We start from the raw sequence: 12,771 nt of genomic DNA on the forward strand, positions 1-12,771 counted from the left end.
CCCAGGACAATTGGATGAGGTTCAGCAAGGCCAAGGGCTGGGACCTGCCCTGGGCTCACAACCACCCCAAATCCCTGGCTGTGCCCTGCCCCTGATCCCCACAGCCTCATCAGGTTTGTGTCCTTTGGGGTCAGGAACTGGTAAGACTTAAAAGGAAAGCAAAAGATTCTCTTCATTGCTAAAATAAAAATGTAAAATCACAGAATTTAATAAACTTTGAAACTCCTCCCTCAACAATGTGAGACATCCCAGCAGCATCTGACACATCCACCATCCAGAAGAGATTTCTGAACAAAATCAAGTTTAGGCAAAGATGATGCTATAATAGATATAAACACAATCAAGGTGTTGTACCAGCCTGCTCTGCCTGGAGTGCAGTTAAAACAGCTTGAAGAATGTTCTATTTGCAAAGCTTTCAGTGATGGATGGGGAAAGGGAGTTCATGCTGCTTTTGGTGTTGAGGAAATGCTGAAAGCAGCCTGACTCATTTTAACTCCTCCTGTCCTTGCTGGCATGAGGAGCCCCTCAGCCTTCCCTGCTCCGGGCTGGACAAGCCCAGCTCCCTCAGCCTCTCCTCACAGCCAAAGGGCTCCAGCCCCACCTTGGAGGCCCTTCCCTCACCCTGCTCCAGCTGCCAGACATCTTTCCTGCCCTGGGCAACCCAAACCAGGCCCCAGTGACCTGGATAATCCACGGCCTTGATGTCCTGGTCACACAGCCCTGGCCCCTTGTCCCCGTGTCAGGCTCTGGGGTTGATTTGTGGAACATCCTTGGGGGAGGCTGTGGCTCCAGGTGGAGCAGGGGGATCCCGGGGGACAGGGGACCCTGCTGGGCATGAACAGCATTGGACTTGTCTGGGGAAACTGTGAGGGGGGCTGGGGCAGAGTGACCAACGCAGTGACCTCACACAGCCCTGCTGGGATGTCACACAGCCCCTCCTGTGATGTCACAGCCTGCTCTGTGATGTCAGACCTCTGCCCTGTGATGTCACAGTCAGCTCTGTGATGTCACTGGGACAGCCTGTTTAGTGGCCTCACATACCTCACTCTGTGATGTCACAGCCCACTCTGTGACCTCATGTTCCCAGATGATAAATTGCCCACCCCAGCTGAGCTAACACAATGCTTGTTCTCCAAAACCCCTGGCCTCTGGGAACTGCACAATGCTCGTTGTGGAAGAAGCAGAACTGGAAGTTCCCCAGCCTCAGTGTCCTGCCAGCTCAGCCAGGCTGAACTGGAACATTGGGGTCCACGACCACCAGGGACCACCAGAGAGACCCCCAGGACAGAAGAACCCATGGGTAAAGGGGAGGGGAAATACGTTAATGATTTTGGGGAAATGATTATCATGTATGTGTTTAGTCCAGGACAGTCAATGAATATGTATGAAAAATACAAAATATAAACAGAAACTTTCCTGTACTCAGCATGCACGGCTTTGGGAGGAGCTGGGCCTCTGAGCATCCAGCCAAATAAAGAATGCTGCTTCTTAATGCTACAGTGGTGTTCAGGAGTTTTTTATGTTACTGAATTTTTGGTAACACTCCCCCTCCCAAGGCAAGCTCTGTCTCCTGCTGTTCACAAACAGAGAAAGGCTGGTGGGAGATGGGGTGATCAGAGCCTGCCTGGGCTACAGTGACCATGAAGTATTAGAATTTTCAATATTCTGTGAAAGACAGAGGAGCATCAATAAAACTTCTACACTGGGATTACAGAGAGCAGACTTTGGCCTATTGAGGATGCAGATTTGGAGAGTCCCCAATCAGGTATTGAATTTTTGAGGGGAAACCATCCTTATAAACAAAGGATTCCAGGAAGGATGGACACACTTGAGGAAAGAAATCTTGAAGGAGCAGGAACAGCCTGTCTCTCTGTGCCAAAAATGAGCTAGCGAGGAAAATGACTGGCCTGGTTGGGCATGGAGCTTTTCCAGAAACTCAGGGAGGAAAGAGGGTGCATCACCTTTGCATAGAGGGACAGGACACTCAGGAAATGTTTAATGATGTCACTCATTCATGCAAAAAGAAAATTAGAGAGGTGAAAGCTCCATTAGGACTTGTTTTGATTTAGGGTACATTTGGGAGGAAACTTTGGAATGAGTTTTTTTAGAAAACAGTTTTAAATAGTCTTTTTTTTAACTGGTTCGGGGAAAAATATTTTCTCACAGAGAAGTGGAAAAAAACCTGTTTATTCAATAGGCAAAGCACTTTTTAGCACAAAAATGACCAATAACAAACAGCAAAACTTTGGTGCTCTGAAGAGATGGCGAATTCAGAAGGGTCCCTTGTGTGGGTTGCAGCCTGGCTCACTCAGTCTGTTCTCAGTCTCTCCAGCGCTGGAAATGCCACGGCCCAGGCCAGGCCTGGTGAGCCACAGGTGTGAGCTCCCAGTGCTCCCCTGGGTGTTCAGTCCAGAGCAGGTTCGAACAATGCCAAGAAAAAGAAAAAAAAATTACAGACCAGGGAACTTCCCTACTTCATCCAGCCAGAAACACCAACAAAAAGCAAAGGAGAGCTCTCTTCCACTGTCCACTGCAGACAGCACAGGCTGGGTGAAGCACACGGAGGAGCGAGTGCAGACTTTGATCAGTAACTTTGCACCTCTTCTCTCTCCCCTTTACTCCTGGAACTGGTCTTAAAGCTGCAGAACTCAATGTTCAACACCAACAAAACAGACGATTTGAAGATACAAGCACGATAAAGTCACCCCAAAACAGGACATAACCTGGCCAATTCTGTGAAGGATCAAAAAATTGACTTTATAAATACATTAATGGCAATAGGAGGGACAAGGAGAACCTCCCCTGTGTATTGGGGGGGATGTGGTAACCAAGGATGGGGAAAAGGCTGAGGTACTTAACCCATTTTTGCCTCAGTTTTCAACAATAAGACAGGTTGTCCTCAGGACAAGTGAGCTGCCCAAGGTGCTCTCCATCATTTCTCATCAGTGCTGGCTCAGCAGGGAGGTGCCAGAGGACTGGAGGTGCCAATGTGAGCCCATCCCCAAGAAGGGCTGGAAGGAGGATGTGGGGAACTGCAGGCCTGTCAGCCTGACCTGGGTGCCTGGTGAGGTGATGGAACAGATCACCTTGAGTGCCATCACAGGGCACCTCCAGGATGGCTGAGGGATCAGAGCCAGCCAGCGTGGATTTCAATATCTGCATTGATGATCTGGATGAGGGCATGGAGTGCAGCTTCAGGAAATGTGCAGATGGCACCAAGCTGGGTGTGAGTGAGGATGTGCTGGAGGGTAGGAGGGCTCTGCAGAGGGACCTGGACAGGCTGGATCCAGGGCCCAAATCCAACAAGGTGAGGTTTAACAGGACCAAGTGCTGGGTCCTGCACTTTGGCCACAACAACCCCTGCAGTGCTCCAGGCTGGGCACAGAGTGGCTGGACAGCAGCCAGGCAGAAAGGAACCTGGGGGCACTGATGGACAGCAGGCTGGACATGAGCCAGCAGTGTGCCCAGGTGGCCAAGAAGGCCAATGGCAGCTGGCCTGGATCAGGAATGGTGTGGCCAGCAGGAGCAGGGCAGTGATTCTTCCCCTGTGCTCAGCACTGGTTTGGCAGCACCCTCGAGTGCTGTGTCCAGTTCTGGACCCCCAAATTAGGAACAACATGGAGGGTCTGGAGTGAGTCCAGAGAAGGGCAACAAGGCTGGTGAGGGGTCTGGAACACAAGTCCTGTGAGGAGCAGCTGGGGGAGCTGGGGATGTCTATCCTGGAGAAGAGGAGGCTCAGGGAGACAATGTGGTGTCAGGACACAGGTTGGACTTAATGATCTCCAAGGTCTTTTCCAGCCTGGCTGATTCTGTGATTCCCTGAAACCACCCTTGGAGCAGTTGCAGGATGAGCCCTGGGCCTCCTCTTCAGCAGGTCCAGCAGTCCAGGTCCCTCAGCTTCTCCACGCAGCCCCAAAACCCATCCTGTCAGTCCTGCAGAGCCTCTCCAGCCCCTCCTCATTACCCACAACAGGGAGCCCCACACCCAGACACAGCAGCCCAGATGTGCCCCCCTGGCCTGTGGTGCCTCTGGCAAGGGAGCAGCACGAGGCACTGCAGGACCCTGCAGACAATTCCTGCAGCACTTGGAGGATGATCCTGCTCCCGAAGGGACGTTCCCATGGTGCCAGCTCAGGAACTGAAATGGGGAGTGGGGCCAGAGAGGAAAGGGCAAGCAGGAATGGGTTGTTTGTGGGAGAGAGGACAGGGATGGAGAAGAGGAAAAATGTGGATCAGGAAAGAGGAAAGAAAGGAAAGGTGAAGCAAAGCAAATGCTCAGGGCAGTTTGGGGGTGGCTGCCAGGCAGCCCTGGCTCTGAGCAACAACATCTGCAGTGGGACAGGAAACTCACAGCTCATGGGAACAAACTTTCTGGCTGACTTCAGAGGCCACAACAAACCTGAGTGGTTTCCCTGCCATCCCCCAGGCCTTGCTGGCCCCAGGGGCTGATGGCATTTGTGCTCACTCAGCTCCATGTCCCCACAGCAGCACCATGGGGGTGCTGAGCCTGCTGTGTGCAATGCAAACAGGGGCTCCTGAGCCAGTGCTGCCGTGTGTGTGCCTGCAAGGATGGGGCTCCTGTGTGAGCTGGGGGAGAGGCCAGGGCTGCAGAGGGGGGATGTTGTTGGCAGGTGCATGAGGACGCTCTGGGACGCTGCCCTGGGGTGTCCAGTGCAGTGGGGATGGATCATCCCCTGCTCTGCTGCTCCTTGCCAGGGTGTCCCCCTTGCAGGGACCTTGCAGAGCACCAGCCATGCTGTTTGCCCCCAGCCTGCCCACGGCCAGCCTGGGGCTGCTCCCGGGGCTTTTCTCTGCTCAGCATTGGGCTGGCCAAGTGTTGTGGAGAGAGCCTGGCCAAGGAGCCTGGAGCCCCCAGGCCCTGCCCTGAGGCATCAGCGCTGCCCCAGCAGTGCCCATGGCCTGTCCCTGCTGCAGCCCCGGCACTGCCACCCCCAGGGCTGTGCCCGGCCCCCAGAGCACTCAGGCCCTGCAGCAACACGAGGGCCAGGAGGGCAGTGGGGCAGTGGCACGGGAGCAGCACTGGCAACACCAAGTGCTGCTGCTGCTGGCACAGCTGCTGTGCCAGCACTGATCTGCCCCAGCAACAACACACAGACATTGCTGCTGCAGCTCCAGAGAAGGGAACAAAAGGGGAATTTCTGGTAAAAACTCTGTGGTGAGATCCTTTATTTCCTTTGAAGCTATTGAGAGCACAGCTCCTCATTGACACAGTCTGTGTGTCATAGAAAAGGTGAACAGAAACAAAAACAGAAAAACACAAAAAATTACATTACTTAGTGGGCAATGTTAAAAAAGGAAAACAAAGTAAATAAAAGAACAAACCAACATCCAAACCAAAACCAACATCCAAACCAACAGTTAAAATCTAGGATTTCTTATATTACAAATGATTTGCAGCAATTGGCCAGCAGTTTACTTTTTCTGAAATCGTCCAGTGATCAGTGTCCACACTGCAGCCTTGAGCTCCTGGTTCCGCAGGCTGTAGATGAGAGGGTTCAGGGCTGGAGGCACCACTGAGTACAGAACTGACAGGGCCAGATCCAGGGATGGGGAAGACATGGAGCGGGGCTTCAGGTAGGTAAAAAAGCCAGTGCTGAGGAACAGGGAGACCACGGCCAGGTGAGGGAGGCAGGTGGAAAAGGCTTTGTGCCGTCCCTGCTCAGAGGGGATCCTCAGCACAGCCCTGAAGATCTGCACATAGAAGAAAACAATGAACACAAAACAACCAAGTGCTAAGAAGGTAGTGAAAACAGAAACCCCAAGTTCCCTGAGATAGGATTTGGAGCAGGAGAGCTTGAGGATGTGTGGGATTTCACAGAAGAACTGGCCCAGGGCATTGCCATGGCACAGGGGCAGGGAAAATGTATTGGCCGTGTGCAGCAGAGCAGTGAGAAAGCCACTGGCCCAGGCAGCTGCTGCCATGTGGGCACAAGCTCTGCTGCCCAGGTGGGTCCCGTAGTGCAGGGGTTTGCAGATGGACACGTAGCGGTCGTAGCTCATGATGGTCAGGAGGGAAACCTCTGCTGACATGAAGAACATAAAGAAAAACACCTGAGCAGCACATTCTGCAAAGGTGATGATTCTGGCGTCCCAGAGGGAATTGTGCATGGCTTTGGGGACAGTGGTGCAGATGGAGCCCAGGTCAGTGAGGGCCAGGTTGAGCAGGAAGAAGAACATGGGAGTGTGTAGGTGGTGGCCGCAGGCTACGGCGCTGATGATGAGGCCGTTGGCCAGGAGGGCAGCCAGGGAGATGGCCAGGAAGAGGCAGAAGTGCAGGAGCTGCAGCTGCCGCGTGTCTGCCAATGGCAGCAGGAGGAAGTGGCTGATGGAGCTGCTGTTGGTCATTTTTTCATTCTCACCATCGGGGACTGTTCAAAGAAGACATTAACAATCCTGGATAGGTTTCCTTGAGTCAATCCTATGCTATTTTATTACACATTTACTCAAAGGAATTTCTCTTTCTTTGCCTAAATTTCAGTCACCTTTTTTTTATCTATGAGCTTGGGGTTTTGATTTCTTCAAAGGGGGAGAAATCTGCTTGCAGCATTGCTCTCACCCTGAACACTTGGGGAGCCCAGAGGGAAAGTAGGGCTGCCTGTGCCCCAGTGCTGTCAGACCTGCTGGTCACACACAGGTGCCTTTTTCATTACACCTCCCTCTATTTCAGGATGGCTGAACCAAAACATGCTTGAAAAATATAGTGGACTTTCTTAAGGCACCAGTTTCAAAGAAAGCTTCTCTATACCCTTCTCTCTTTCCCTATGCAATTGGACAGGGAGACACACCAAGGGTTTGCTCTGGCTCTCTGCTGCCTGCAGTTGTGCCTACTGGGAGCTGTTTCTCTCTATCTAAGCTCTGTCCCTGCCAGTGCTCCCAGAGCCCAGCCCAGCCCTGGGGGCTCAGCTCTGCCCTGCACACCCCTCCCAGCACAGGGCACTGCCCAGGGCCATCTCCCTGCCAGCAGGGCCTTAAGGGCAGCTCACACAAACTGAGATGCTGCAAGCCAAGGTGCTGCTGCTGCTGTCTGTAGGCACAGGAGGGTGAGGAGGCACTTTGTGAGGGAGATGGGAGGCAGATGTGCTGATGGCCAGTGGGACAGTGCAGGAGTGTCAGTGACACAGACACAGCTGACAGCCCCTTTGCCTTGCCTTGAGGAGAAAGCTGAGAGCAGCCCTGGCCATGCAGCACCATCTCCACAGCAGGAGGAATCTGCCCTGATGGGGGTGGCTCCTTGCACCTCCAACTTCTCCCCACAGTCCATGGGGAGCTGCCAGGCAGGCTGAGAGCTGTCCCTGGCAGGTGGCACATGGCCTGGGCTGGCCAAGAGCCCTGAGGGCTGCAGGAGCTGCTGTGCAGGACAGCCCTGGGCAGCCCTGGCTGCAGCCCCAGCTTCAGCCCCTGCAGCCGTCCCTGGCAGCAGGAGCCGTCCTGCCCTGTCCCTCTGACGGTGCCCAGGGCAGCCCCGCTCTGCAGCACATCCTCATCTTCCTCCTCCTCCTCCTCCTCTGTCTCAGAGAAACTGGGAGAGTCCTCCTAACATATCCCCCAGACTGTGGGCTGTGCTGGCTCCAGGAGATCCCTCCAGGAGCACAGGGGACATTGCCCTGCACCCACACACTCACCATGTCGAGGGCTGTGAAGATGTTTCCCTAAGTGCAGTCTCAGCTCAATGTCTTCCCAGTCCTGATTGCCTTTGGCCTGTCTGTGCCTGGCTCCTGTCCCCTCAGTGCCTGCAGGCAGTGCCCTCAGCCCTGCTGGGCTGGGAGAGGAGCTGCTCCTCAGCAGAAATGTCTTTATGAAGCTTTGCTTGGTTGCCAGGAGCTGCCTCTGTGCCAAGAGCCCAGCCCAGCTCATCAGCACAGACACAGCACAAGGACTTTAATGACCCTCTCAGGGCTTTGGTGCTGAGTCCCTGGACATCAGTCCCTGAGAGAGAGATGAAGGAAAACTTCTCAAGAACTCCAAGTCAGATTCAAATTCCAAAGTTTCTTGAAGTTTTAATGGGTCTCAGTGAGGGACACAACTCAGAAAGTGTCCCCAGGTTCCAGTTAGAGCAGAACATGTGTGGCACTGATGACAGGTGGGGACAAAGAAGGGAAAGATGTCTCTGATGCTGAGAAAACCTTGATGTGTTTCAGGAATGCAAAGGGCCAAGGGCTGAGCCCCAGCCCCTGGCAAGGCAGATCCTGTCCCTCCCTCATTGCTCAGGGCTCTTCCCGGCCCACTGGGCTCTGGCCATGTGCAATGCCAAGGGCAGCACCATGGGGCAGCCCCTGCCAGGCTGCTGAGCAGGGACAAGGAGGCAATGAGGCCCCAGCACAGCAAGGCTCACTTGTCCCCTGCTGGCCTCAGGCCCAGGGCCAGCCTGCATGGCCCAAGTGCTGCAGGAGTTGGCTGTGTCAGGGCCTTTCAGCTGCTGCCCATCCCTGTGCCCTCTGCAGCCCAGGCTGTCCTACGGTGTCCATGCCCTGCGCCTCTGTCCCTGCAGGCTGTCGTCATCCCCCGGCTGCCCCACCTCGCTGGCCCCTTCCTTTGCTGACAGCTCTGCCTCCTGCCTGCCTCTGCCTGCACACACAGAGCCTTGGCCTTGATGCCAAAAGGGGTAATTCAAGTTTTACTGTCCCTGTGAACTTTCACCAGAGGAACAAGGCATACAGGGGCTGCTTTCCCTGCAGGGACTGCCAGAAGAGAAGAAGAAGACATCTGGCTCATGGGGGCAGTGACAGAAGAAAAAAGGATTGAATTGGGAGCTTGGGGTGGGTTTTATAGGAATGGGTAAATTGTAATAGATGTGTAATGACTGAATATATGAACACACTTATAGAATAATGTGTCCATGTAATGTTAGGAGTTATCCCACATTGGACCTCAGACCTGAAAAAAATGATGTCCTTTTTATCATCAAATTAGTGTTAAGGAGTCTTATTCTGATATATGGGAGGTTTGGTGACAGTTGGGCCTCACAGAGACAAGGAGTCCAATGTGACACTGCAGGGCCTCACAGAACCAAGGTGACCATGTTATAGCACAGAACCTCATGGAACAAAGGGTCCATGGTGACACTGCAGAATTATTGCTGAGAGTATGAAAGCTCATGGAACCAGAATTTCATTGTGACCAAGGGGCCATTGTGACACTGTGGATCCAAGGAGACCATTGTGACACTGAGGAACCTCATGGAACCAAAGATCCATTGTTACACTGTGGGGACTCATGGAACCAAAGGTCCATTGTGACATTGCAGGGCCTCATGGAACAATGGAGACTATTATGAAAACGAATCACAGAGGCAATGAAGTTTGGAAAGACATTTGAAATCATCATGTCCAACCTAGGACCTAACATCACCTCATCAACTAAACCATGGCTCTGTGTGCCACGTGCAGTCTGTTTTTAAATGCCACCAGAGACAGTGACTCCAGCACCTCCCTGGGCAGAAGATTCCAGTGCCAAATCGCTCTCTGAGTGAAGAATTTTTCTCCTGATGTCAAACCTAAAGTCCCCCTGGCTCATCTTCAGACTATATCCTCTCACTATGTCAGTGGTTGCCTGGGAGAAGAGACTGACCCCCACCTGACTACAACCTCTGTTCAGGGAGTTGTAGAGAGTCCCACTGGAGACCATTGTAGCCATTGGGGCCATTGTAGCACAGCAAAGCCTCATGGAATCACGGGGACCACAGTGACAGTGTGGGGCTCCATGGGAAGAAGGGACCATTCTGACACCTTGGAACCAAGGAGATTTTTGTTGCAGTCCAGGGCATCATGGTACAAAGGAGACCATTTTTACAGTTTGAGGCTTTCTGAAAGTCAAGAGCTATTGGGGCATTTTGGAAACAAGGGGACCCTAGTGACACTGTGGGGTCTCACGGAATCAATGGTCTGTTGTGACACTGCAGGGCCCAATGGAATCATGGAGACTATTGTGACACTACAGGTGATATCTTGGAGTGGCTACCTAGAACAGAGGCTAGACAAGGTTAAGAGAATAAAGTGAGTATTTATTACAGGCCTTCAATAGATTCACCTTGGGCAGTCAAAAGCCTCCCAGAGGCTACACCCAAGATGGACAGTGGTGATGAGTTTTTCACACAGATTTAAGTTTGGTTCATTTGGTATCAGAGGTTAATCCTCCAATTACAGCTTTAGGTCATGAAGCCATATTCCCTCAGTTTTCTCAGCCCTGAACTCACTTTTGCTGATATTTTTCAGAGCCTGAGGCTGTAGGGTGTCCTTAAGTTTCAGGCCTAGAGGAATTGTTTTGTCTGACCAAAATGTGAAGACAGTTAACTAACATTTTGTATGGAGTTTAGAGTTATGCACTATTGAATATATGATTTGAAAAGTAGAAAGGCTAAAATCTTAAGGCATCACAGGCCTCATTGAACCAAGGGGCCACTGTGACACTTTGTGGCCTCATGGAACCAAGGAGACCCTTCTGACATTGTGAGTCCCTACGGAACCAAGGGTCCATTGGGATACTGTGGCACCAAGGAGACCCCTGTGACACTGCAAGGGCTCATGGAAACAAGGGACCATTGTGACATTGTGCAGCCCCAGTGAAACAAGAGGCCAGTGTGACACAGCTGGGCCTCATGGAACCAAGGATCCAATATGACACAACCATGGTGGCACTGCAGGGCCACATGGATCCAAGGGAACAGGTAGCAGGTCTGCTTGGCTTGGCCTGACTGGTCCAACTGCCCTTGGCATCTTGAGGGTCTCTTCTCATGTGCCCCTGAAACCCTGGGCTTTCCTTCAAATGGAAAAGAACTGTCCTTCTCATCCAGGCACCCCTTGCCAAAATGAGATTTCCCCCTCCAAAAGTCTCAATATCTGTGATTGCTCCCAAACAAAAGTTGCCATTTCCAACATTCTGGCTGCCCTTGACTTCCTTGGGACTGGGTCTCACCAGTCTTCAAACAGTGGGGCTCCATGCTTTCCTTCCTATGGAAAAGAACCATCCCTCCTGTACAGGTACCCATGGTGAAAATTGGTGCTTTTCCTCCAGAATTCCTATCTGCAAGGGTTTCTCCCAGACAGAAACTGCCAGGACAGTCATATCTGTCTGGCCTTTGCCTCTGGTGGCTGCAGTTCATGAGGCCATGAAACACGGGGGATTCATGGATTCCTTCCTGTGGAGACCATGGTGAAAGTGTGGGGCCCCATGGAGAACCATGGAGACCATTGTGACACTGTGGGGCGTTCTGAAATGAAAGGGCCATTGTGACACTGTGGGGACAGCAGGGATCCAAGAGATTATTGTGACACTGTGGTGACCCTGTGGAACCACGGACATTATTGTGGCACTGCTGGGCTGTATGGAAGCAAGGCACCATTTTGACACTGTGGGATCTCATGGAACCAAGGACATCACTGTGGCCCTGCTGGGCCGCATGGTGCCAAGGGCCCAGTGTGAAGCAGCAGGGCTTTGTGGAACCAAGAGGCCACTGTTGCATTCCAGGGCCTGGTGCAGCCCAAGGGCCCTTGTGATCCTGCAGGGCACCGTGGATCCATGGAGACCATGGTGGCATTGCAAGGCCCCATGGAATCATGGAGACCATTGTGACACTGTGGGGAACCAAAGGGCCATTGTGACCCTGCAGGGCCTCATGGCAGCAAGGGACCATTGTGACACTTCAGAAGCAAGGAGAGCATTGTGGAAGTCTGAAGCCCCATGGAATTAAGGCGAGAGCTCAGGAGATAAAACCCACTCGTGTCAGCTGAGCTGTGTGACTCTGCAGGGCCAGGACGTTCCAGCAGGTGTGTGCTGCTGTGCCAGTTCCCTGGCAGGGATCTCAGACAGGCAGGTGCGGCACTGAGGAGCTTGGTCTGTGGCCTTGGTGGCATGGCCAGTGTGAGAAGGTGCCCCAGGGCTTTGAGAATCCCTCCAGCCTCTTCCATCAGCCACTTCCAGACCTGGGCTCTCACCCCAGTGTCTTGGTCTATTTGTTCTGTGCTTATCTCCTTCCTCCTGCCCATTTCAGCACTGCTCTAGGGGCAGCATCAGCCCTGCCCGGGCTCCCTCCTCACCCAGCCCTTGGCAGAGCCCAGAGCAGGGCTCTCTGTGACCCCTGGCACAGGATGTGGGTGCTGGGACTGGACACTGAGGTGTGGAGTGGACACTCTGGTGGGGAACATTTGCCCACCCAAAACACTCCCTGTGCTGTGCCGTGTCTGATGAGGGGATGTGGGGCCTGTGCTGGCCAGGGGGGCTGTGCTGCCTCAGGGACAAATGACAGGCATGAGCCACAGCACAACGACCAGGAGGTGGAAGTGAGGACAAGCTACAGAGGAGGAATTCAGAAATCTGCCCTGAGCGTGTGTTCATGTGTTCAGGAAAGGCAAAGCCCAGCTGGAGCTGATGGAGGCTGCAGGCAACACCCAGAGCAAACTCAATTCATGGCTGTGTTAGAATTCAAAATGCAAGGGTCTGTAAGCCAAAGCTTAGAATTAAACACAGTTAGGTAGAGATAGCTTTAGCTTTGGAATTTAAGATCTAGAAGAAATAAAGGTACTTACAAAGGGAACAAGAAGTTTTAGAGTGCAGCAATGTAAGTTTGAGTGTCAGGATATAATGGGCTAAGAAAGTTCACTCTGTATTATGGGTCAGTAAGGCGAAATATCTTAGTATTGAATTAGAAACCTAAATATCTCTGTTAACAGTGTTTTATTGGTTCATAAATCCTGAAAAGACCTTGTAGCCATAAGTCTTCTGACTTCTAAGCCATGCTGTGAACATCTGTAAGAC

The 12,771-nt window shown here is 52.5% G+C and overlaps 1 protein-coding gene across 1 annotated transcript; it reads right to left on the reverse strand.

Annotated features, from left to right (window-relative positions):
• Window positions 1-5,367: 5,367 nt before the first annotated feature.
• LOC148217437 (olfactory receptor 14J1-like) lies at window positions 5,368-6,410 on the reverse strand. Its single transcript, XM_088158677.1, has one exon. It carries the CDS (start codon window positions 6,364-6,366, stop codon window positions 5,434-5,436), a length of 933 nt encoding a protein of 310 aa, XP_088014803.1. The 5' UTR covers window positions 6,367-6,410; the 3' UTR covers window positions 5,368-5,433.
• Between the last annotated feature and the right edge of the window lie 6,361 nt (window positions 6,411-12,771).

This window comes from Sturnus vulgaris, unplaced genomic scaffold (assembly GCF_052056855.1).
Source record: "Sturnus vulgaris isolate bStuVul1 unplaced genomic scaffold, bStuVul1.hap1 Scaffold_84, whole genome shotgun sequence".
NCBI classification, from domain to species: Eukaryota; Metazoa; Chordata; class Aves; order Passeriformes; family Sturnidae; genus Sturnus; species Sturnus vulgaris.